The sequence below is a fragment of the Lycorma delicatula genome, chromosome 5 (assembly GCF_047948215.1).
Source record: "Lycorma delicatula isolate Av1 chromosome 5, ASM4794821v1, whole genome shotgun sequence".
NCBI lineage: Eukaryota > Metazoa > Arthropoda > Insecta > Hemiptera > Fulgoridae > Lycorma > Lycorma delicatula.
The window spans coordinates 42,671,424-42,693,560 of NC_134459.1; the positions used below are offsets into that span (position 1 = coordinate 42,671,424).

The 22,137-nt window shown below is 33.0% G+C and overlaps 1 protein-coding gene across 2 annotated transcripts in view; it reads left to right on the forward strand.

Moving 5' to 3' along the window:
• The window catches only part of LOC142324894 (ornithine aminotransferase, mitochondrial-like), a 34,613-nt gene extending 13,112 nt beyond the window's left edge, over positions 1 to 21,501 (forward strand). For both annotated transcript variants that reach the window (XM_075366000.1, XM_075366001.1), the window contains exons 3-7: positions 6,649 to 6,873; positions 11,011 to 11,234; positions 11,838 to 12,089; positions 17,865 to 18,120; positions 20,971 to 21,501. In XM_075366000.1, coding sequence (XP_075222115.1) covers positions 6,649 to 6,873; positions 11,011 to 11,234; positions 11,838 to 12,089; positions 17,865 to 18,120; positions 20,971 to 21,134 — 1,121 coding nt within the window. In that variant the 3' untranslated portion in view covers positions 21,135 to 21,501. The remainder of the gene's footprint in view (positions 1 to 6,648; positions 6,874 to 11,010; positions 11,235 to 11,837; positions 12,090 to 17,864; positions 18,121 to 20,970) is intronic.
• The last annotated feature ends 636 nt before the right edge of the window (positions 21,502 to 22,137 follow it).

Genomic DNA, 22,137 nt, shown 5'->3' on the forward strand with positions numbered 1-22,137 from the left:
TAAAACAGCTGACCAACAGGATTGGTTGGTGTCCCAAATGAAACTGTGCAATGTTTACAAACATTTAATTTGTTATATTCAAATAAAGACAGGAGGAATAATTACAATCAGTTTTTTTTTCAGGTGATTCTCAATATGGTCACAGTTTATGGCCTCCACATTTAACATGTCTGAAAGAACATTTATACTGAAGCACCACCAAAGGAATGATTGGATTTACAAATTCAGTTCTCTCAATATGAGAGAATTTTCAGAGTATGAGGGTTGTTCTTGTGAACAGTTCCTTTCATTACTCCCTATAAATAAAAAATGTAGGTGTAAGATCTGGGAATTTTAGTGAGCCTATCCCTGTAAACTTCATGCAGCAAATTTAGAAAAACATTGGTGGTTAGGCATTGCTCCATCTTGTTGGAAGTATGTTCTACCAATCTCTTACTCACTTTTGTCATGTAATGGTTACTACAAGATCCTATAAGGATTATTTATAGAACACACCCCTTTTTTTTGTTTAGCCTTCAGGAATTACCATTCAGGTATTACTTCAGAGGATGAATAAGGATATTATAAGTGAATATGTATGAGTGAAAATCAAGTGTAGTCTTGTTCAGTTTCAGTTCAACCATTCTGGAGATGTGTGGTTAATTGAAACCCAGTCACCAGAGAAAACCGGTATTCAAGATCTAATATTCAAAATAGAACACACCCCAGTTGGACTGGACAAAATGCTAGCATCTTACTCTGCCCATCTTAAAGGACAACCAAATCTGAAGCAGTCCTAGCAAATGTTCATTTCCAATGATTTGAGAACCATCTAAGTACAGCATCAATGGGTATCCGTACTTGGTATTTAATGTACCTTTTAAATTTTGACTACATATTTTCCCAACCTATCCCTGATCATATCCTCCATGGAGACTCGTCCCATAAATTTTAATTATGACCTCACCATATTACCATATTATCTTATTATATATATATATATTTTTACAAAAATGGATGTTTGTCGTTTGTCCAGTATGCGTTTCTATACCACTTATCCGATTGCGATGAAACACTGGTGAGTTGTGCGCATAGCTGTGAAGGTTTCTGAATTAGTTTGGACCTGCTAGATGGCACTGGGGTCGAAATTTTTCCAAAAACTTTATCTGTGGTTCGATTTGGCTCATATTCAGAATATGTATTAGTTACGTGAAAAGAAATATTTCTCTAAAAATGGAAAAAAGGAAGATGGGAAAATGGGGAACAAAAAAAAGAGAAATATGGAATAAGGGAAATGTTAAATTTTGTAAAGTTGCGTAATGTTCAGTTTTTTTAATATTTTATTAATCTTTCAATTTTGTTCATTAAATCTACATATATTCAAATCTTGGAATAGCGTAGAATTGCCGGGTCAGCTAGTATATAATAAAAACTTCTCTCAATCTGGTTGTTTGTAATTTTTCAGCTAACATTTTACCTTTTCCTAGCTAAGACATCCAGATGCAGTAGTATATACGGATGAGTCGAAGCAGAATGTCACCGTTGGGTGTGCTTTTGTTGTAAATAACAGAACCTTTGGGTTTGGGTTGCCTGGGATTACAAGTGTCTTCAGTGCTGAACTGTATGCCATCAATACGGGTTTGAATATTATTAAGTCTAAACATTTTCACATTCTTATCTGTAGCGATTCGTGTAGTGCACCCCAAGTCTTAGAAGATTTGTATTCTATACATCCTACCATTTCCGAAATTCGTAGTACAGTTGCCGAGTTAAATCGTTACAAGAAGTGAATTTCTGCTGGATCCCTAGCTATGTGGAAATCCTCCAAAAAAAAAAAAAAAACAGGTTGGAAGCTGTAGATAAAGTCAGTTGTTAGTAACACTGCTGACAGTACTATATAAAAAAAAAAGCAAGTAAAATTGTATTTTACTGATTGAGATCCAGGTGCTTTTGTTTAGGTTTAATTTAAATTTAGACACTATTAAATAATTTAAATATGTGTAATTTAAACTGTATGTAGGTTATCTGAAAAGTTTTGAGCCTAACATAGAAAGACGTATTTTTCTGTCGAATATAGTTTTATTTTTCAACAAAGTCATCTTTTAAGTCGATACAATTTTTCTAGCGACGCTCTAACCTCTTTAACCCTTCCAAATATTAACTGGCGTTTTCTCCGCAAAATAGGCATTTACGTATGCGATAACCTCCTCGTCCAACGAAAATTTCTTTCCTCCAAGCTGAACTTTAAGGAAACAAGAAAACGTCACTTGGCATCAGATCTGGTGAGTACAGTGAGTGGTCAATCAATTCAAAGTGCAATTTGTGAATTTTAGCCATGGCGATCGTCAACCCACCGGGTTGGTCTAGTGGTTAACGCGTCTTCCCAAATCAACTGATTTGGGAGTCAAGAGTTACAGTGTTCAAGTGCTAGTAAAGCCAGTTATTTTTACATGAATTTGAATACTAGATCGTGGATATCGGTGATCTTTGGTGGTTGGGTTTCAATTAACCACACATCTCAGGAATGGTCGAACTGAGAATGTACAAGATTACACTTCATTTACACTCATATATATCATCCTCATTCATCCTCTGAAGAATTATCTAAACGGTAGTTACCGGAGGCTAAACAGGAAAAAGAAAGAAGCCATGGCGATCGTCGAAGTGTGAGCAGGCACATTTTCCTGATGGAAAAGCACTTACGAGCAAATACTTAACTTAAAATACGGTAAGCACTTAACTTCAAATATGGTCGATTTTTTGCAATTTCTGCCTTCAGCTTGTCAAGTAATGATGCATAATATTCTCCCGTAATTGTTTTAACTTTTTGAAGATAATCGATAAACAAAATTTCGTTACTATCCCAAAAAAACAGTCGCTATCACCTTCCCGGCCGATGGAACAGTCTTTGCCTTTTTCGGGGCAGGTTCACCCTTTGCAGTCCACTGTTTTGTCTCAGGAGTATAGTGGTGGATCCATGTTTCATCTACAGTTATGAATTGACGCAAGAAATCTGATTTGTTTTGCTTAAGTTGCTCCAGCAGGGCCTTTGAAATATTCATTCGAATGCGTTTTTTTGTCCAAAGTGAGCAAATGCAGCATCCAATGTACAGATAGCGTATGCATATCCAATTCTTCAGTTAGTATATGATAAACACATTCTTTCGATATGCCCATTGCCTCCACTATCTCTCTAACCTTAATTTATCGGTCGTCCAGCACCATTTGGTGAACTTTTTCGATGATGTCAGAGGTGGTTGCAGTTTTTGGCTGTCCTGATTGCTCATCATCAACCAAGCTGGTATAACCATGTTTAAATTCAGCTGCTTATTTTTTCACGGGTGGCAAATGGTGGGGCAGAGTCCCCGCAAACAGCATCCAACTTTGTTTTAATTTGCATGGGCGTTCTGCCTTTCAAATACAAGTATTTAATCACGGCACGATATTCAACGTTTTCAATCTTTACAAAAAACATTCATAATGACTTACTCAAGCAATTATCAAACAACAACTGAGGGTCCAAAATGGCTGAAGTTTTACTGAGTACCTTTCAATGCATGCACGAATACATTTCTTAACTTTTGTTGACAAGTGCTGCCATCTTCATGTTGAGGCTCAAAACTTTTCAGACAACCCTTGCATATGATATGAAATGCACTAATTTTGTGTCTTATAGATATTCAAATGTAAGACATAATTATTTACAATTATGTGGAGTATTTTTTGAGAAAATATGTTATTGTAAAGAATAATTATTTTCGATTTATATTACCACTATTCAGTTTAAAATCACAATTGTAGAAAAATCTGTTGTGTTTAGGAGTTTAAAAATAAAAGGTGTCTTTATTAAATGTACATCCTTGTAAGAAAAATAGATTACAATATTTTGAGTAATTATTATTATTATGCTTTTATGGCCAACATGGGACCACTTAAGTCAATTTTAGTTGGATCTTTTCTGAGAAAAGCGTGTTATTTTACTCTTTCGAGCTGCCCAGTATTTCTTCATCCGTTCAGATCTTGCTTTCTTTTCTTCATCCGTAAACACCCTCTTCGTTGTATTTTGTCGTTTGTCTGTCTTTTGTTTAAATCTAATGCTTTTATCTGTTAGCTTTGTAATTTTTCCAGTTTTATTCTGTAGGTCAGTCAGGGAAATTCCCAATTCTTTCATATCTTCTCTAATTTCTTTGATCCATCCTACTTCTAGCTTTTGGAACCAGAGCTTTTCAATGATATTTCTTGACAGTCTTATTTGCGGTGTCCTTATGAGATGACCGAAGAAAGAGATTCTTTTTTTCCGCATAGTATCAGTAACAGGCTCTATTTCTCGATACACAACCTCATTTGGCACAATCCACCATTGGCCTTCTTTTTGGTGTTTTTTATTGATACACGTTCTGACAATTCTCCTCTCTATTTTCAGAATTTTTTCAATTCGGTTTTTCTGAGTGATTTTGAAAAGGGTCTCGCTTCCGTATGTGACTTCTGGCTGTACTACAGTTTTATAATGTTTAAGTTTTGTTTTAGCAGAAAGGCATTTTTTGTTATATGTTGACCAAGTTAATTTTTGGGATTTAATCATTTTATTTGTCCTGTTTTGCCATGTCACTTTTTCATTTAAATTATAAGTTATTATTTCCCCTAGATATTTAAATTGTTTTACTATTTTAATTTTCTGATTGTTTACCGTAATGTGCTCTATTACCAGAGGATCTATGGCCATTTTGAGTAATATTGTAACATATTTTAAATAAAAATTATTATTACTTATAAAGGATTAGGAGAAAATGTAAAATTGTATGAACGTATAAATTTGGTGTCTTGTGGTGAATTCTGCTAGTGTTGCTAGATACTTTGACTAGCATGCCATTGATTTAATGGATGTTACTGATTAATTCAGTATTAAAAAATAAAATCATCTGATATATTTTGATCACATTTTTATATCGAAATAGGATAAAACAGATAGATTTAAAATCCATTGTTGTTTTAAAAAATGCTTGTATTGATAAATAATTCAGTTTATTAACATTCAATATATTTTATGTTGTGTCACTAAGTGGTAACATAATATTAAAACAATCTAGGTAATTATTGTCAACAAGTCATCAAAGTAAGTTGTACTTTTCAGTAATGTCTTAAATTATATATGGGCTACTTTTTTTTTCTTTAAAATTACCTCAATTCTCAGGAGCTAATTAATTATTTGTGTATTCATATATTTATTATTATATTTGAAAATTATTGTTTTATTTTTATTTGCAAAGTTTTTAAATATTCATTAGTATTAACAGTTAATCTGAAATTTTATATTAAATCTAAATAATTCTTTTTAAAATTTACACCTAGCAAAAATTCACTTCACTTGTAAGTGAAGAATCTGAGGGTGAATCAAACATAAACTGGACTTCTGTCTTTTCAGCTTGTGTACAAATATGAGCGGGGTGGTGTGGAGGAATACTGGCAACTGAGATGTGTGGAGGGGATGGACACTAAAGCTGCCTTGGCATTTGCATCACTGTGGTAAGTAGCATCATGTCAGAACAAGCTCATTGTTGGTTGAGCAACATATTATAGTGAAGTTTCTCAAGAATGAAGTCATCAAACCCTCCAAAATTTTAATTGGACTGTGTACACAATTTGGAGATGTGATGTTGCATACCTAAGTCCCCAACAGAGCTCAACATATTTAAGGGAGAGTGTGAAGTTTTAGAAAATGAGAGTCAGAATGGTGTTCAAGGACAAAAGTGACTAATGATAACATTTTATCGATCTGTGACTTCATTAGACACAATTGGCATCTTACTGTTGATGAACTTGCTTTAGAAGTAGGTATCAGTCATGGAAATGTCCATTCCATTACAAGCCTGACAAAAACTTTCCCAAAGGCTCCTGAGTTGATTTTAATAAAGGAATTTTTTTTTGCACTGAATAATCATATGAGATGAGATATTTCTATCACTACACTCCTTTCTGAGTTGAAATTAGTAAATATTGAATAACATAGAACACAGGATTGGAGACCCTTGCCACGTAAAGGCAAAAACATGAAAAAGTCCTCACAACTGTCTTTTTGGTACTGCTTAAGCTATATTGCTTATCAGTTTTCCTCATAAACATCTCACTGTGAATGCTGCATACTATTGCTAGCTCTTAGGTAAAGTGAAAGCTGGCTACAAACAAAAGGCACCATCAGCCAGTCAGATATGATTTTTCTTCATGACAGTGGTAGGCCTCACATAGTCATTAGTACTCAGGATAAAATAGAAGGAAATCTATTGGAGAACTTTACAACATCTTTTATGCAGTCTACATTTATTCTAATAGATATTTTAATAAATGTTAAAAACAGAAGTCCAGTTTATATTTGATTAATCCTGATATTTTAATATTTCTTTTTTGATTTTTGTTGCCAAAAGGAAAATAATTTTAATTTTCAAGAACAGAATGTTATCAATCAACAAGGAAGATAAATTTTGGGTTTTTCATAAATTTAACATATATGAGTATACCACACATCCATCTCTTACATAATATTTTCTCTTGTCTATTAAAGACAGTAATCTGGTATGGAACGATCTGGTAAAATGCATTATATTGCAATCTACATACACTGCTTTGTCTAATATTTTAATTAGAATTACATCTTAATTATTTTCTTGATTTCAGGTGTTCATGTTTGGGATGTTGAAGGTAAACAATATTTAGATTTTCTTGGAGGATTTGCTACATTAAATCAAGGACACTGTAATCCTAAGATACTTAAAATGTTATTTGAACAAGCTAGTAAACTTCATCATACATCTAGATCTCATTATAATGATGTTCTTTGGGAATTTTCTGAATTTATTACAAAACTTATAGGTTTTGACAAAGTATTAGCTATGAATACAGGTAAGTTTAATTTATTTAGCATTCTGCAAACTGTTTTAATTTTATAAATTAATTAATCTATAAATATATAAAACTGCTGAAATAGTGTAGGTTTTTAAATTATTAAAAATTAAATCAATTTACTTTCACATCAATGGAACTTTGTTTTACAAAAAAACCTTGTGGCACTAATTATTATTATCAGCCCATTTATATATGAGTTTCTGGTAGACTGTTGTTAATGGTATCTATTTAAAATTGAAGAAAACTGCTTAAGTAGTTATTGTACGGTTTAATAAAAACCATTATTGTTCTGCCAAACTTCAGAGCAGAAGTAGTGTCTTAGCTTTTCATTTGAAAGGTTCTGGGCTCAAATCCTTATCGGATTCAGCATTTTTCTTATGTAAAATTTCCACACCATGTTCCTCCACACAACCTTTGAAAAATGTAGTGAATTGAACATTAGGTTAAAAAAAAAATTCTAGTGTATTAAGATCTTGATTTTTATCGGTTAAATGTAAAAATTGCAAGGCGTTTTTCATGTCTTTGTACATGTTTACTGTCTTCAATTATTTTATACAAGTTGGTTCTATTGAGTGTAATGCCTGTAACTTTTTGTATTCTGTAGATGAATGTCATCCAGTCTGCCTCTAGTAACAGAAGCATATACAGTTATTTAGACACTACACATGATAACAAATCAACTTTGCTCTTCATATCTTACAAACAGAACTCACATTTATAAATATTTAAGATATTGATTGTTTAATCCTTTTAATATGCATACCATTACGAATTGTGCTGTTATAAACTTCACTGAATGTAATGATAATTAGTTCTCAAAGCTCTTTGGAAGAACAAGTTCAATTAATTAGAGTGAACTGTTTATCATCTTTAATAATTTTAAAGAATTATATTGTTGAAATAATTTAAATCTTGTTTAAAAATTTATATAATAATAAAGAAAGTGATTTTCTTTTTTTTTTGTGTGTACAAGAATAAAATAATCTATCACGTGATTAATATTATCGTAGATTTCTAAATTTTCATTTTAGTATCTTATTCTTTAAAATTTCTTAAAATTGAAAAAGTCTTGTGGTGAACTTTGCTGAATGTATAACAAAGTGATTTCCATTATGTCTCCTGTGATAGTTGAGTGATACATGGATGATGGGTGCTACATTCCTTTACTCTGCTTTTTTAGATGCTAAGTTTTTCATTGAACCTTGAACAACAGCAGATTATAATAATGTTATTAATAATAATATTGGCTCTTTACTTTTTTATTCAGAGAGTTAATATTTTTTTTAACTAAAACACAGCGATGACTACTTTATTGGATCATGGATTATTTATTGACCATTACCAGGTTGCAATATATTATTAAAAAAAAACATTACATAACTACACACTGAACTCTGAAGAGATGCTTAAGCATCTGTATGCAGCCTGGAAAAACCCAACAGCCAATACATAACATTTTTCATTAACTTACTTTATCATAATAAACTTAAAAACTAAAATAATTTATTCATTACATTTTTCTTAATAAATTTCTCTTTATTTCAAGTTCACCTCATTTTCATTTAATGTTCTAACCCAATTCTCCAATTTATTTTTGAAACTTATATTTTTCAGTTCAGGTGGTAACAAGTTGAAATAAAATACTGACCTATATACATGTTGTTTCTTTTGTTTTTTCATTGTTGAATGTAGGTAAACATATTGCTTTTTTTTGTTGTGGAACTGTTACTAACATATTTATGTGATAGTTCTTTATAATATAATGTGATTGTTTTTAATATGTACTTTTTATGTAAGTTATTAGGTAACTGAGCATTGCTATTCTTTTTTTTTTTTTGAGATTGTTGATAACTTTATTATGAACATTTTCAATCATTTTCATAATTTTTATATTCGCTCCACCTCATGCAATAAAAACAACTATAATATATCAACATATAATGTAATAATATATAATATAATATGTAATTTAAATATAACATATCATAAGCAACTATAATATAATCCATACATAATCATAAAGAGATTTATCAGGAAGTTACTAAGCCTAAAATGTAAATCATATATTTTCTCTATTGCACAATACGAGCTATTTAATAATTCCAATGTAGCTGTTGATCAATTCCTAAATACTTTGCTCAACTTTTTTAATAACTTTCCCTTCAATACACAAATGTAATTCATTGCGCAGTAAATTAATGTGATTTGAAAATGTCATGCATAGTGTTTTGTTAATATTTAATGATAATTTATTTACATCTAGATAGTGTTTTATATTCCTTAATAAATGTTTTTTGCTTAGTTTCCTGCCAGTAGTTAGATAGTTTAGTTATGTAACAAAATTGTATTCTTTTCAGAAGATATATTCAGTATCTGAGTTCATTATAGAAATACCATTTATACATATGAGGTTCTACCCAAAAGTTCGGGGAATTTGAATTTTGCGCGCGAACCATTGCTGGTATGACCTGCTGCCGCTAGATGTGGCTAACAGTACTCTTTATGAATCAGTGTTCCAACAGCTGTGACGGTGAGAGGCTGCATTGTTGACTTTCGTACAGTTGTGTAATGTTGTGTTTTACTGCTTCGGCGAAGTTCTAAATGGCAGATTTTAAAGAGCAAATAACCTGCATCAACTTTTGCTTCATGCTTAAAAAAACTGGTGCAGAAACCCATCGCATTCTTGTGGAAGCATTTGATGACAATGCTATGAGTAAAAGTAAAACTTTTTTGTGGTACAAACGATTCAAAGATGGATGAACAACAGTCGATGACGATGAGCGTTCAGGAAGACCATCAACAAGCGCAACATCGGAAAACATTGCGAAAGTGCGAGAGGCTATTGTTGCAGATAGTAGACAAACAATCCATGATGTGATGTTTGTGCAATCGTACAAATGTCATGTGGGTCCGTGCAACGCATCTTGTCGGACAATTTGAACACGAGACGCATTGCTGCAAAATTCGTACCGAGCCTGTTGAACAGCGACCAGAAAAAAAATCGCGTAGCTCTCTGTAGTGAATTGAAAAATTCAGCAAGAGATGACCCTAACTTCATCTCTAACATCATAACCGGTGATGAGATGGGTGTACGGGTATGACCCTGAAACTAAGCTGCAGTTGTCGCAGTGGAAGTCGCCAAGTTCACCATGGCCAAAAAAAGCACGCCAAGTTTGCAGCAACGTGAAGTTCATGATGATTGTTTTTTTCGATATCAAAGGCATTATCCATAAGGAATTTGTTCCTCTTAGTCAAACTATCAATGGGATGTTCTATTATGAAGTTTAGAAGTGGTTACGTGAAATCATTAGGTGGAAACATTCAGATCTGTAGGGTATCAACAGCTGGGTTCTGCACCATGACAACGCGCCCGCGAACAGATTGCTAGCCGCTCAGAATTTCTTGACTTCCAAAAAGACTGTAGTGATTCCCCACCCACCCTATTTGCCTGACCTTGCCCTGTGCAACTTTTTTCTCTTTCTGAAAATAAAAATTTCAATTGAAAGGTCGTCGTTTTAACACAATTGAGGGGATTCAGGAAGAAACACAGAAGTGCTTCAAACACTTAACACCTGCAGACTTCCAGGTATGCATGGAATCATGGGAAAAACGCTGGGATCACTGTATCATTGCCCAAGGGGATTACTTTGAAGGAGACAGTGGAAATTATAATTTATGGTAAGCTATTTTATTTTTATGGTAAAAATCCCTGAACTTTTGGGTAGCACCTCGTATAATATATAACAAAGACCCAAGTACTGTACCTTTGGTACTCCAGTATCTATTGTTATAGAATTACTTTTAATATTATTAATTTTACAATTTGTCTTCTATTATTTTATTTGACAAATTTACTTTACAATAAATTTCCTCTTATGCCAGTATTCTCTAATTTTTCTAAAAATAATTCGTGGCTAACTGTGTCAAAAGCTTTAGTCAGATCTAAAAAAAATCACAGCTATTGTTTTTGTACTCTAAATTTTCAGTAATCGATTTTGTAATTTCAGCAGTTGCATCTGAATTGAATTTTTTTCATTTGATTTGAATTTCTGATTCAGATTTCACCGTGATAATAATTTAAGTTAAAAGTTATCATTATCTTTTCTCACTGAAGGTAACTTGTGTTCTCTGCAGGTGTAGAAGGAGGTGAAACTGCTGTAAAACTTGCTCGTCGTTGGGGTTATATGAAAAAAAAAATACCAGAAAATGAAGCTATTGTTTTATTTGCTAGAGGAAATTTTTGGGGTCGCACCATGGCAGCAATTTCAAGTTCAGTAGATCGTCATATGTATGAGAACTTTGGACCATTTATGCCTAATTTTAATCTTGTACCTTACAATGATTTAAAAGCTCTTGAGGTATATATATATTTATTTTATATTTTAGTAGTTGTAATTGATGAAGATTATAGATTTTTTTGTGTATCAAAGTTTTAAAATTTGAGCACAATTGTTTGTATTTTAAATGGAATGAAAATTAAATTTTATATACCCAGTTTTCCAGAGAGTTCCAGAAGAGCTATTTTAAACACAATACTATTTCAGACTGTGAGTTGATATTGAAAACTGTTACCTGTAATATTGAGTTTCTTGTAATTTTTTTTAATTTCTATTCATTGTAGATAAGATTATTAATTTTTATAGGATAATTGGCCGTGTAGTTAAATTTATGTTAATGAAAAGAGCATCCCTACAGTTATAATCCAAAATGTTGTTGAAAAAATTAGCTCTTTATAGAACAGATACAATTGAAATTCTATATTATGCTTTTGGCAAAAAACATACCACTGATTGATTACATTTATAAATGTGTTTGTATAAAATTACAATAAATACCAATAAAACTGAATGAAGTGAGGATATAAATATGCAGATGATTTATTAAAAAGAAAAAACCTATATGTAATAGCTCTTTAACTTCATAACTCTTAATTTTAATAAATATTGATTATCTAATTACAGGAAGCTCTTAAAAATCCAAATGTTTGTGCATTTATGGTGGAACCATTACAAGGAGAAGCAGGTGTTGTTGTACCTGATGATGGTTATTTGAAAGGCGTTCGAGAACTGTGTACTAAATATAATGTGTTATGGATTGATGATGAGGTACAAGCAGGTCTTGGTCGCACTGGAAAATTAAGGTGCTGTGATTATGAGAAAGTAAAACCTGATGTAATTATATTGGGAAAAGCATTAGCAGGTGGATTATACCCGGTAAATCTTCATTATCTTTTAAAAGATTTGTTATTTAGTTTATGTTAATATACTTGTATTATGTTTATTAACTGATGAAAAGTTCTATTTAGATTTCTAACAAATTTGGATATCATAACTTTTTTTCTTCAGATAAGGTATGAGTACAATATTTACTTTGTTATGTATAGGTGATCAGATAACACATTAATGTTACTTGCTGAACTATTGCATAGTTCCTGTCCTTTCATGAAGTCTTTTACTGCATCCATTCTGTAGTTTTTACCATTAATATTGGAGTTGCTTAAAAATTGTTTATCCCTTAAGGTAGTATGGAATTATCTGAATTATTCTTGAATTTTACTTGTGAATTTGTTATTCAAGATCCTTGAAATAATTATGAATATTTTGTTCCTAAATTATGGTTTTTCCCTTCATTTATACACGATATTGCTGCTATGAACGCTTAAATTTTAATTTTTTTATTTTTATTTTATCTTTTGTATTAGTTAGGTATTATCCTGTAAATTCCTTTTATATACAACTAGTTATACTGAACTCTCAAGTGGTTTGAATTGTTCATGGTACTAGTCTCTTAGTACCTCAAGAATACACTGAGAAATTAGTAACACAGTCAATAATCACAATATATTTATTGTGATTTTTAATATTTTTTTTATAAGTTAATTTTTCTTTATTTTAATTTAATATAAAATTATTATTTAATATAATTAATATATTTTAATTTTAATATAAATACATTGTGAGTCATCAAATCTAGTAAAGTAATTGAAAAGGTTTTGCAGACATGGTATCATTAAAAAAGGTATGTTCCCATGATCTCTACAGAAAAGAGAAAGTCCTTATATTCAATTTGAAAAACAGATGAGAAGACCAGTAGAACACAAAAAAAAACATGAATTACACTTCATCTGCATCTCTACAATTTGGTTCATTTGCATTGTTTCGTTATACATTGGTAAATTTTCTATTTGTATATTTTACAGTGACATTACGATGAACTAGACTAAACATTCACCATTGAATAAGAGATTTACACACTTGCAGTTAAGAAGGATGGGTTGTTCAGTGATCAACATTTAGTTTAGAAGCCTTACTCTTATTCCCGTAGAATACTGTTGGAAGAGTTTGGCAGTTTCTCTATTGAGACTTCCTTTATGTAAATAAAACTTTTAATCTATGTGAGAAAGGAAATTTATTTGCATAAACTCATCTTCTAATAGTGTATCATCATCCTCTGACTCTTCTTTAGAAACAGAATCTCTTTCTTCTTCAAGTTCTTGTTTTTGATCTTTGTCTGATTGATTTATAAAGTCACTCTTTACATTACTGAGGTCCTCACCACTTTTTGTATCACAAAGTAGTTCTTGAGATTTTTGTATTCAAGAAGTAAATTATTTGTCTTGTAGGTCACAAATTGTAGCTTAAAAATGATACAATATCCACGACAATAACATCCATGATTTAAAAATATAAGGAAAATAGGGTCCAATTAAAAAATTAAGTACTATATCTATAAGAAAAATTGTGGAAAAAACTATAATACTGGAATCCCAAACACAGATCAAATACTACATAACATATACCCTGTTAAATACTGCATTTCTTATATCCTGTTTGTTAAAGTTTGACTGTAATATATAAAACTGTTTCTCTGTATAATAAATACTTCAATTCAATTCAATTGATGAAGTATTAAAATACTTCATTAAGCTATCTACTAACAGGTAAGGAAAAGTTAAGCTAATAGTCAAACAGATTCTCAGCATCATATTAGGGCAACTAATCAAGTAATATGGAATTTCCTTCAGGAAACTGAGACTTTTGTTATATGTTAATGGTTAAGATTTGTCGATAAAAACATCTCAGATGTTCTTATTGTCAAGATGAACATTCGTTAATGAGGAATAAATTGTTCAGCTAGTTTTATTGTAATTCCGTAACACATTTTACTGTTGGAATTAATGATTTAATCTTAAAAATTCCTGCTAATTTTTTAAATGGAAGTGTCCATCAGTGAATCAGAATCAATGTGTATCAGAAGTCTATATGTTTCACCTACCCTGTTGTACTTTTTAATAAATTGCTGTGTATAAAACTGTGCTAGTTGCACTGAAGTGTATAATTGTGAAGGTTACTGCTTGTACACTAATATAGATCACTGATTATCCATTTTATTAAAGATCACTTCTTGACCTCTTCTTCAGAGAGAAATGTTCCAGATATTCCAGGTCACAAAAACAAGGGACCATGGAGTGGTCCTGGAGGTTGTAAACGAGCAGCAGGCAAAAGGGGCTGCTGAAGGGAGATGTTCTGAAAAAGAACAGGCTGAAGGCTCAGTTGCTGGCTGAGTGGAGCCCACAAATATAGGTGTACGATTTGCCAAGGGCAACGATGGCAGAGGAGCCCAAAATCCTCAAGGCCAGAATCTAGTATTGGATATGGCTGTCAAGGATTTTCTCAAGGGAACCAGGGTGGTTTGGCAGTTGGGACAGAAAGAAGCCTCAAAGAGCCACTGGGTAACTGAGACTTTGCCTAAGATCCTGCAGGTCTTGGTGGTTGGTGGTCGGCTGTTCCTTGGGTGGACCTCTTGCTCATCGATTATACAGAAGTACCCTGGTGCTTCAGATGTCTCACTGTAGAGGACAGTCAGAGATGTGTGGTCATTGCGTCCGCTGGGCAGAGGGCAGTCAACTGCCCTAATAAGCCCACGCCTGCAAAGTGCGCTCCTTGTTCCTTGGTGAAAGGCTTTGATGCTGGACACCAGGTCGGGGGCAAACAATGTAGGTCGTCTGTCATAGCCCAGGCGGAGATCTTACATAATACGACGTATGGCAACGCCTTAATTGGGAAAAGCTTTCAAGGATGGTCGTCACCATATCGAACGCTTGCGCCTGGGGCAGTTAAACCTGAATCGTTACCGGCCGGCCACTAATGAAGCCAAGATGATTCTTGAGGAGTACGTCCTCGAGGTCCTCTTGGTCCAGGAGCCGTACACGGTCGGCGATAGGGTGGTTGGATTCCACGGGGTTTATTTTTGTGGGGAACGACCACTCTCTGCGATCGTAGTCGGCTCAGTCTTGTTGGCTGTCTTCTGGATGCCTCAGTTTGAGATCATAGGCTTATAACCTATGAGATCGCTTACGAAGGTGGTCCAAGAGCTCCAGATTCGGGTCGCTATAATCAAAGGGGCCTGGATCAGGAGCAGGCTGCGGCGCGTATGCTCGGCTGCCTTACAGATGTTGGAATGGCGCATGGAGCATAAAGAGGAGGTGGAATTGATGGCTGATCAATTTGGCAGGGCCATCAAGACTGGCTGCGATAGGGTCCTACGGCGGCCTCGGCCAATGGACGGACCCTTAGGTAGTGGCCACTCTGCTGATCGAAAAGTGCCTGGAGCTGTCATGACCGCTGATTCCGGGGAGCCGTCTGTTTAACGCAGGCAGAAACCCGGGAAAAAGTGGTGGTCCTCTAACCTTAACATGCTGCTCGCAAGAAGTAGGGCAAGTAGAAGTTGGGCAAGGTCCAAGAAGTAGGCTAGGAGAAGATAACATCGTCACCCCCGAACGGGAATTATCTTTGATGACGTGCGCGTTGAGGGTCTTCGGATCTACTGGCGCGCCCGTAATGAGTACGTTCATGCCATCAAGGAAGTCGAACTCAAGTTTTGGCAAGACTCCATGCGCGAATTGCAGCGTAACCCCTGGCAGCTTGCTAAGTCATGTTACCGGCCAAAGCCATTGCACGTGTTATCCAGTGTTCGATGCGGGTTTGGTGGTCATGACCACACTTTAACACCTATGGCCACTTACCCAGTGTTCCTAGTTACTCTGTTTCCAGATGCTCCAGAGGATGAAGCAGAAGTCGGCATTAGAGCGAGTGAGACACCATTCCCTGGCGTACCGGCTCTGGAACCTGTATATAGACCGAGTGGTTTCTTGAATGGCACTGAGAAAGGCACCAGGGATTGACCAACGACCTGGACATTTTCTATCATCTGCTGCCTGTTATAAGAGAGTCGGTTGGCAGGCTGTTCTCGGGGTGCCTAAGCTGGGGTTGCTTTCCGACTTGTTGGAAGATGGTTTTAGTGAGTGTGAGTCGTCCGTTTGGGCGCATAGTTTGGAAAGAAATTGAGCACTGATTCAAAATTTAAGGAGTACCCAGCACAGAACCTTAACTTTATGCACTGGTGTTTTTAAAACAACCTCCTATGAGGCTATCACTGTATTGGGTAAGGCTCTCCCAATTGATTTAGTGATGAAAGTTTGGGCTGTCATGTGGAAGTTGCGAAGAGGCAGGGAGGCCAAGGTATTTGGGATGCAGTTTCTACCTGGGCCTGTACCGGAGCAGAACGGTGATCTCAATGCACCGGTTCTAAATTTCAAACAGTTGCCCATCTCCCGCCTGTGGAGGAGGCTTTACAGCCTTCTGATGGAAGCATGGCACCAAGAATGGCATGCCACGGCGAAGGGAAGGTCCTTGTATAGATTTGTACAGGATCTGGAGGGATGGTATGTGTCTCCTTTGTTTTTAAGGGCAACGGGAGCCCAAGTGCTTTCCAACCTTGTAAATTTAAACCAATATTTGTTTCGGTTCCTCCTGGCAGCTGATGAGCTGTGCATCTGCGGGGAGGTCAAGTTGAACGAACACATGATGTTCGACTGTCCAACTCTTGGGGGGGCCAGAATTCAGGCCTTCCTGGAACTTAGAGGTCAAGGAGAAAATTGGCCACTCACAAGTGGCAAGTCAGTGCGGTGAGAGCGGTATTATTGGGCATCAGACTGTGTGGGAGTTCCTTGATGCGGTTGCTTTGTTCAATCGATATCAGTAGTTTACCTAAGAGAAAAGACTCCTATCATGCTACTGTAGGGAGCTAACTTAAAGATATGGCTGGCTACCAGCCAGAGTAAGGCTCCAAGCGCTTTAATGGTGAACAGGTACTTGCTGGCAATCAGCAGCCTAGGTGTGGCAGTGAATTGCTGTCTTTGACGAGATAAATTTAATTATTGATAGTGTCATATATGTTTTAGTAGTTGACGGGGTGCGCCTACCCATTTTAGTGACAAGTGGGCAGTGGGACATGCAAGTGAATGGTGTACGGTACCAACGCTTGTTCCGCTCATGCTTTTAGGTTAGCTCTAGGAGCTAGTTAGGAGACTGTTTGCCAAACTGTTTTGACGCTCAGTAGCCATTTGCGGCACAAAAATTTGGTCTTATGCTTTAGAGTGACCGAATGAGGTGCTGGCGGAAGAAATACCAAACAAACCAACTAACCTAAAACCAATCCATTTTATTTCTTTTATAAATTTCAAGTGATATCAATTGCTTGGTACTTTGTACGTACTCGCCCACTTTTTATTACTAACTATATTAACTTATAATAGAGAAAGTAGTACTGTATTACTTTCTATTTGTTATTCACTTTTTTTATCTCAAAAACGTTTTTATAAAAGTAGGTAAATTAATTCAGAAATTTTGCAGTAATATTTATTGCGCTAATTAATGGAAACTGTAAAAGTTGAGCCTTTAGAAGTATATTTATACATCATGTTGTGTGTATACATAAATTAATATTACTCTAATGTTCCATTTTTTATTTGTGGATTTGCATATTGGATACTGTATTTTAATACTGTAAAGCATCAATAAATATTGATAAAATATGATTAAAATATGATATAAATATTTTCAAATGAATTTAATTTAGTTAGTAACTTCTTTTACTTATTTATTTTTGTGTAAAAGCTTATGGTACCACTGGACTTTTTATTTTAGGTATCAGCAATTCTGGCAGATGACTCTGTCATGGATTGCTTTACACCAGGAACACATGGATCCACATTTGGAGGTAATCCTCTTGGATGTAAAGTTGCTATTACTGCAGTAAAAGTTATTACTGATGAAGGACTTATAGAAAATTCTTATAAAATGGGTGTACGATTCCGATCAGAATTAGAAAAATTATTGCCAAAGGATAGGGTATTTTTAGTCCGAGGAAAAGGTCTTCTAAATGCAATTGCTCTTAATGAAGGTGAATTGATGTTTCCTTATTATATGTATGTAGTACTATTTAAATGTTTATGTATTAAATTTAATTCTGTAGATTATAATACTAACCTTTTCTTTATTTTAACTATTCACTGTATTAACCCTTTAATAAGTATGTTTTAGAATGTTATTTATTCCTACTGTAAGAGGTTTTTTAATTGAAAAATTTACTTTATTATATAAATATTGTTTTCAGATTTTAAAATCAATTGAAATAATTGCAGAACAAAAGTGTCATCTATTTTTTTATACATATTTGCCATTACAGCCAGGAAAATTTGATTAATAATCTCATCATCAAAATTTACACGATTTTCATCAAATTCATTCTTAATTAATTATTTTGATGTATTTCTGTAATTCATCACCTGGAAGATTCTGATGTAATATTAAAATAAAAATGTAAATGTAAATGCAGAAAATCAAGTACCACTACCACTTATCACTAAATTGGTGTAGATTACATAAGGGCAACCCCTGGCCCATAGGCCGGATCTAGCCTTCTACTTTTTTTGATCTGGCACTAATTTATTTCAGTGAAATTTGTGTGATTCATGATGAAAGAAAACATGGTATGTCCTATTAACTCCTATTAAGCTGATATCATAAGACCTGTGGAAAACTCATCATGTTTTCTACCACCAAGATCTCTTTCTCACTTTGTTGGTATGTGAACATGTTATAGTGTATTAATTTGGTATTTGGATTGGTATTGTTGTTCTTTGTTTGCAATATAGAAAAAAGTTTTGTTTGCCAGTTCTGAATACCGCTTATAAATTTTGAACAATGATAAAGGGATTATTTTAAAAAAAAGAAAGAAAAGTAGTTATAGAGAATCATCAATTTCAAGACAAACTTAATATTATCAATATATATTCAATTGAATTCCTACACAGTGTTTAGTGAAATTATTCCTACTTAACTGAATTGCAATAAACCAAGTATTGCAATAAAACTGGTCAAGTTCTATCTTCTATTTGTTTGCTTTAATTGCACTTTTTTTTTACTTCTGGTGTTGATGGGTACTTTTCAAAAATGTTGTGGCAGAAGGATGAATATAAAAAACAAACATCCATCAAAAATGTAGATAAAGGAGTGCAAATATTATTTTTTAGGTTAAAAATGATTCAGTTAAGAATACAAGAACTGAAAAACATCTCTAAAAAGATGTTTTACTACACTTGTATTTTAAAATTTAAATATAGGTTGATTGTTTTTTTATAATCTGCTTTATTTTTTCAGTTTTTTTTTCTGGATATTTTCACTTTGTTCATTTTACAGTACATTCATTTGATTTTTCAGTGCATGTAAACAAACTTATTCACAAAAAAAATCATTATTTCTATTTTTACGAAATTAAATAAACCAGACACAAATACAAAATTTTATAATAAAGAAATCAATAAAATTAATTAATCACTCTCCATAAAAAAGGATGGTGCATGGGTTTGTTTATTGTATGAACTCACATTTTTATTTTAGCTGCTACTGCTGCAGAGCAGACCAATGGTGGTGTATTGGACGGCTGCATACAACACATGAACGATTCATTTATTTGAACAATTTATACATCTTGATACCAACGATTTATCTAAAATTAAATTGTGTTTTCAGGATAAAAAAAAAAAACATTGTGGTTAGAGCTGTGATAAAAAATTACAACTCAAGAACTTGAGAATTTTAAAGTTTTCATTGTAAAAGTCTTTGTAGTTAGTACGCTAAATTCATGAACATTATCTTGTTACAATTGACAAAAACATTTAATAAATTCATGTGTTATGAAACATTAACCATGTAACATTTTCGTGGTGGCTCATCTTTTTTCTAGTTTGATGAATAAATAAATGTGCTTTCCTGTCTGTCTTTTATATGTCAGACATTCATCAATCTTAATAGTTTATAAAAAAAAAGTTCTCTGAAAATTTGGAAGATCATTCATTCATTAGTCTCATTTATTAATTGTACTATTACTTTATCTTTTGTTATTAGTTCATTCTTAAAATAACATTTGTGCAGTTTTCTGTGAATAGCAGTTGAATAAAAATGACCCAGTTTCTCTTGAGTTTGTTTTGTTCTTAAGGAAGATCATAATCGATGAGTAAATGTAAGTTGTGCTATATTTGACATGGAATAGTCTTAACTTATTTATCAGCAGTGTCCTTATTTGGTTGAAGAATGTGCTCAACTTTTTGAAATTATTATTTTTTAATTAATAAACTTTTTAAAAATATTTATGACATTTACTATTAACATATATTCTATGAGTGCATTATGTAAGTAATTTTTCTAATAATATTGAATATTAATACGTTTGATTTTCATATAATTTTGCTTTTATACATTTTACTGTGATTTTCTCATGTGCTTTTTTTTATATTTACTGAGTTTTTAAACTGCTTTTATTTTTGAGAACTAATCATGTTTTAAATTTTCCTTCCGGAAAAAAATAGCAAAATAATCATATGTCATACAGTACATGCACAACACATTATGTAACAACTGTCATGATATGCTGACTGAAAATGGGACGTAATATGTGAACAAGTTGAACAGAACTGTCAGATAAATTTATTGCTTGGCGTGACATTGAGATTATTAAAAAAACTTACAAAAATTCACTCTTTTTTTATTTTTACTGCATGGTTTCAATGAAATACATTACATAGCTTGCGTCAATTACAATTTGATAAAATATATATATATATATATATATATATATATATGTATGCATGTATATTTCAATAAGTTTTTTGCAAGCAGTACATTGTGCTTAATGCAATGGGGAACATGTTCAAAAAATTTTTTTGTATTTATTTATTAATTTTAATTTCAGATTTTTCAAGCCCATGGGATTTTTGTGTTAAGCTGCGAGATAATGGAATGGTAACAAGACCATGTAAAGATAATATAATAAGATTTGCTCCTCCTCTTATTATAACAGAACCTCAGTTGAATCAAGGGATAGAAATAATTGTTAATACCGTAAAGTCACTTTAGTTAAAACAAGTAAATTTGCATTTTACTTTTTATTGACAGAAAAATATTATCAGTTATCATAGCATATGCTTGTTATAGTTAATTTGAATATAACCAAAACAAAAAAGTTGAATGTAATTGTTAGAGTTTTTTTTTTTGGAATAGCTTATTGTGTTTTTGATAAGTATTTGTAGAATATAATTGTTGTAGTAATAATAAGTTGGTAATAAGATGTTTTTAATAATAATTAATTGAAATCCTAGTTTGAATTGAATGCTACCTCAATATTACTTAATTGTGTTGGGGATTATGAGTGTTATTTTTGATCTAGTAAATAAAATAAGTTTACTTATAATGAAGTATTTTTAATGGAATACTAATATCAAATTAAACCGACATTTATGTTTGTTTATTTTTTTATCCTGTAATTTAATAGTTAAATCCCAAGGAACCAGTACATTCTGTGTAGGCTTTGAAAGTATTTAGGCACTGTTTTAACAAAATGCGATTGTGAGATTAACATTTTTTAAATCTGTCAGTTAAATCTGAATTTTAATATATTTTATGACTTAAATGGTATTCAACTTGATTATGTTATGTAATCTTCAGCTCAGAACTGAACTACTGCTCAGTTCTGTTAATTGTATCCTGTTGCCAAAGTACCATGTTATATTGGTACATGCTATTCAAATCCAATTTTCCTGTATTAAAAGATACTTGGATTTGTACCTGGGAAAATGCACCATCAAAGAACACTTGTATATATACACTTATTCTTTAAGACTTTGAGGGTAGACGTCCCTACGGCCCTAGCCTCTGTAGCTTTTCTTCAAACTACACGCTAAGCTGCTGAATCTTATACCAAACATATACCCATAAACCACACCACAAACACTTTGCAAATTACAACATATACCCTTATACAGCAACACATCTTACCCAATTTTTTCTTTCACTTACATTCAGTGGTGTTGAACATCTTACAAAATCCAACCGTGGTGGAAACTATCCTGCTGACGGGGGG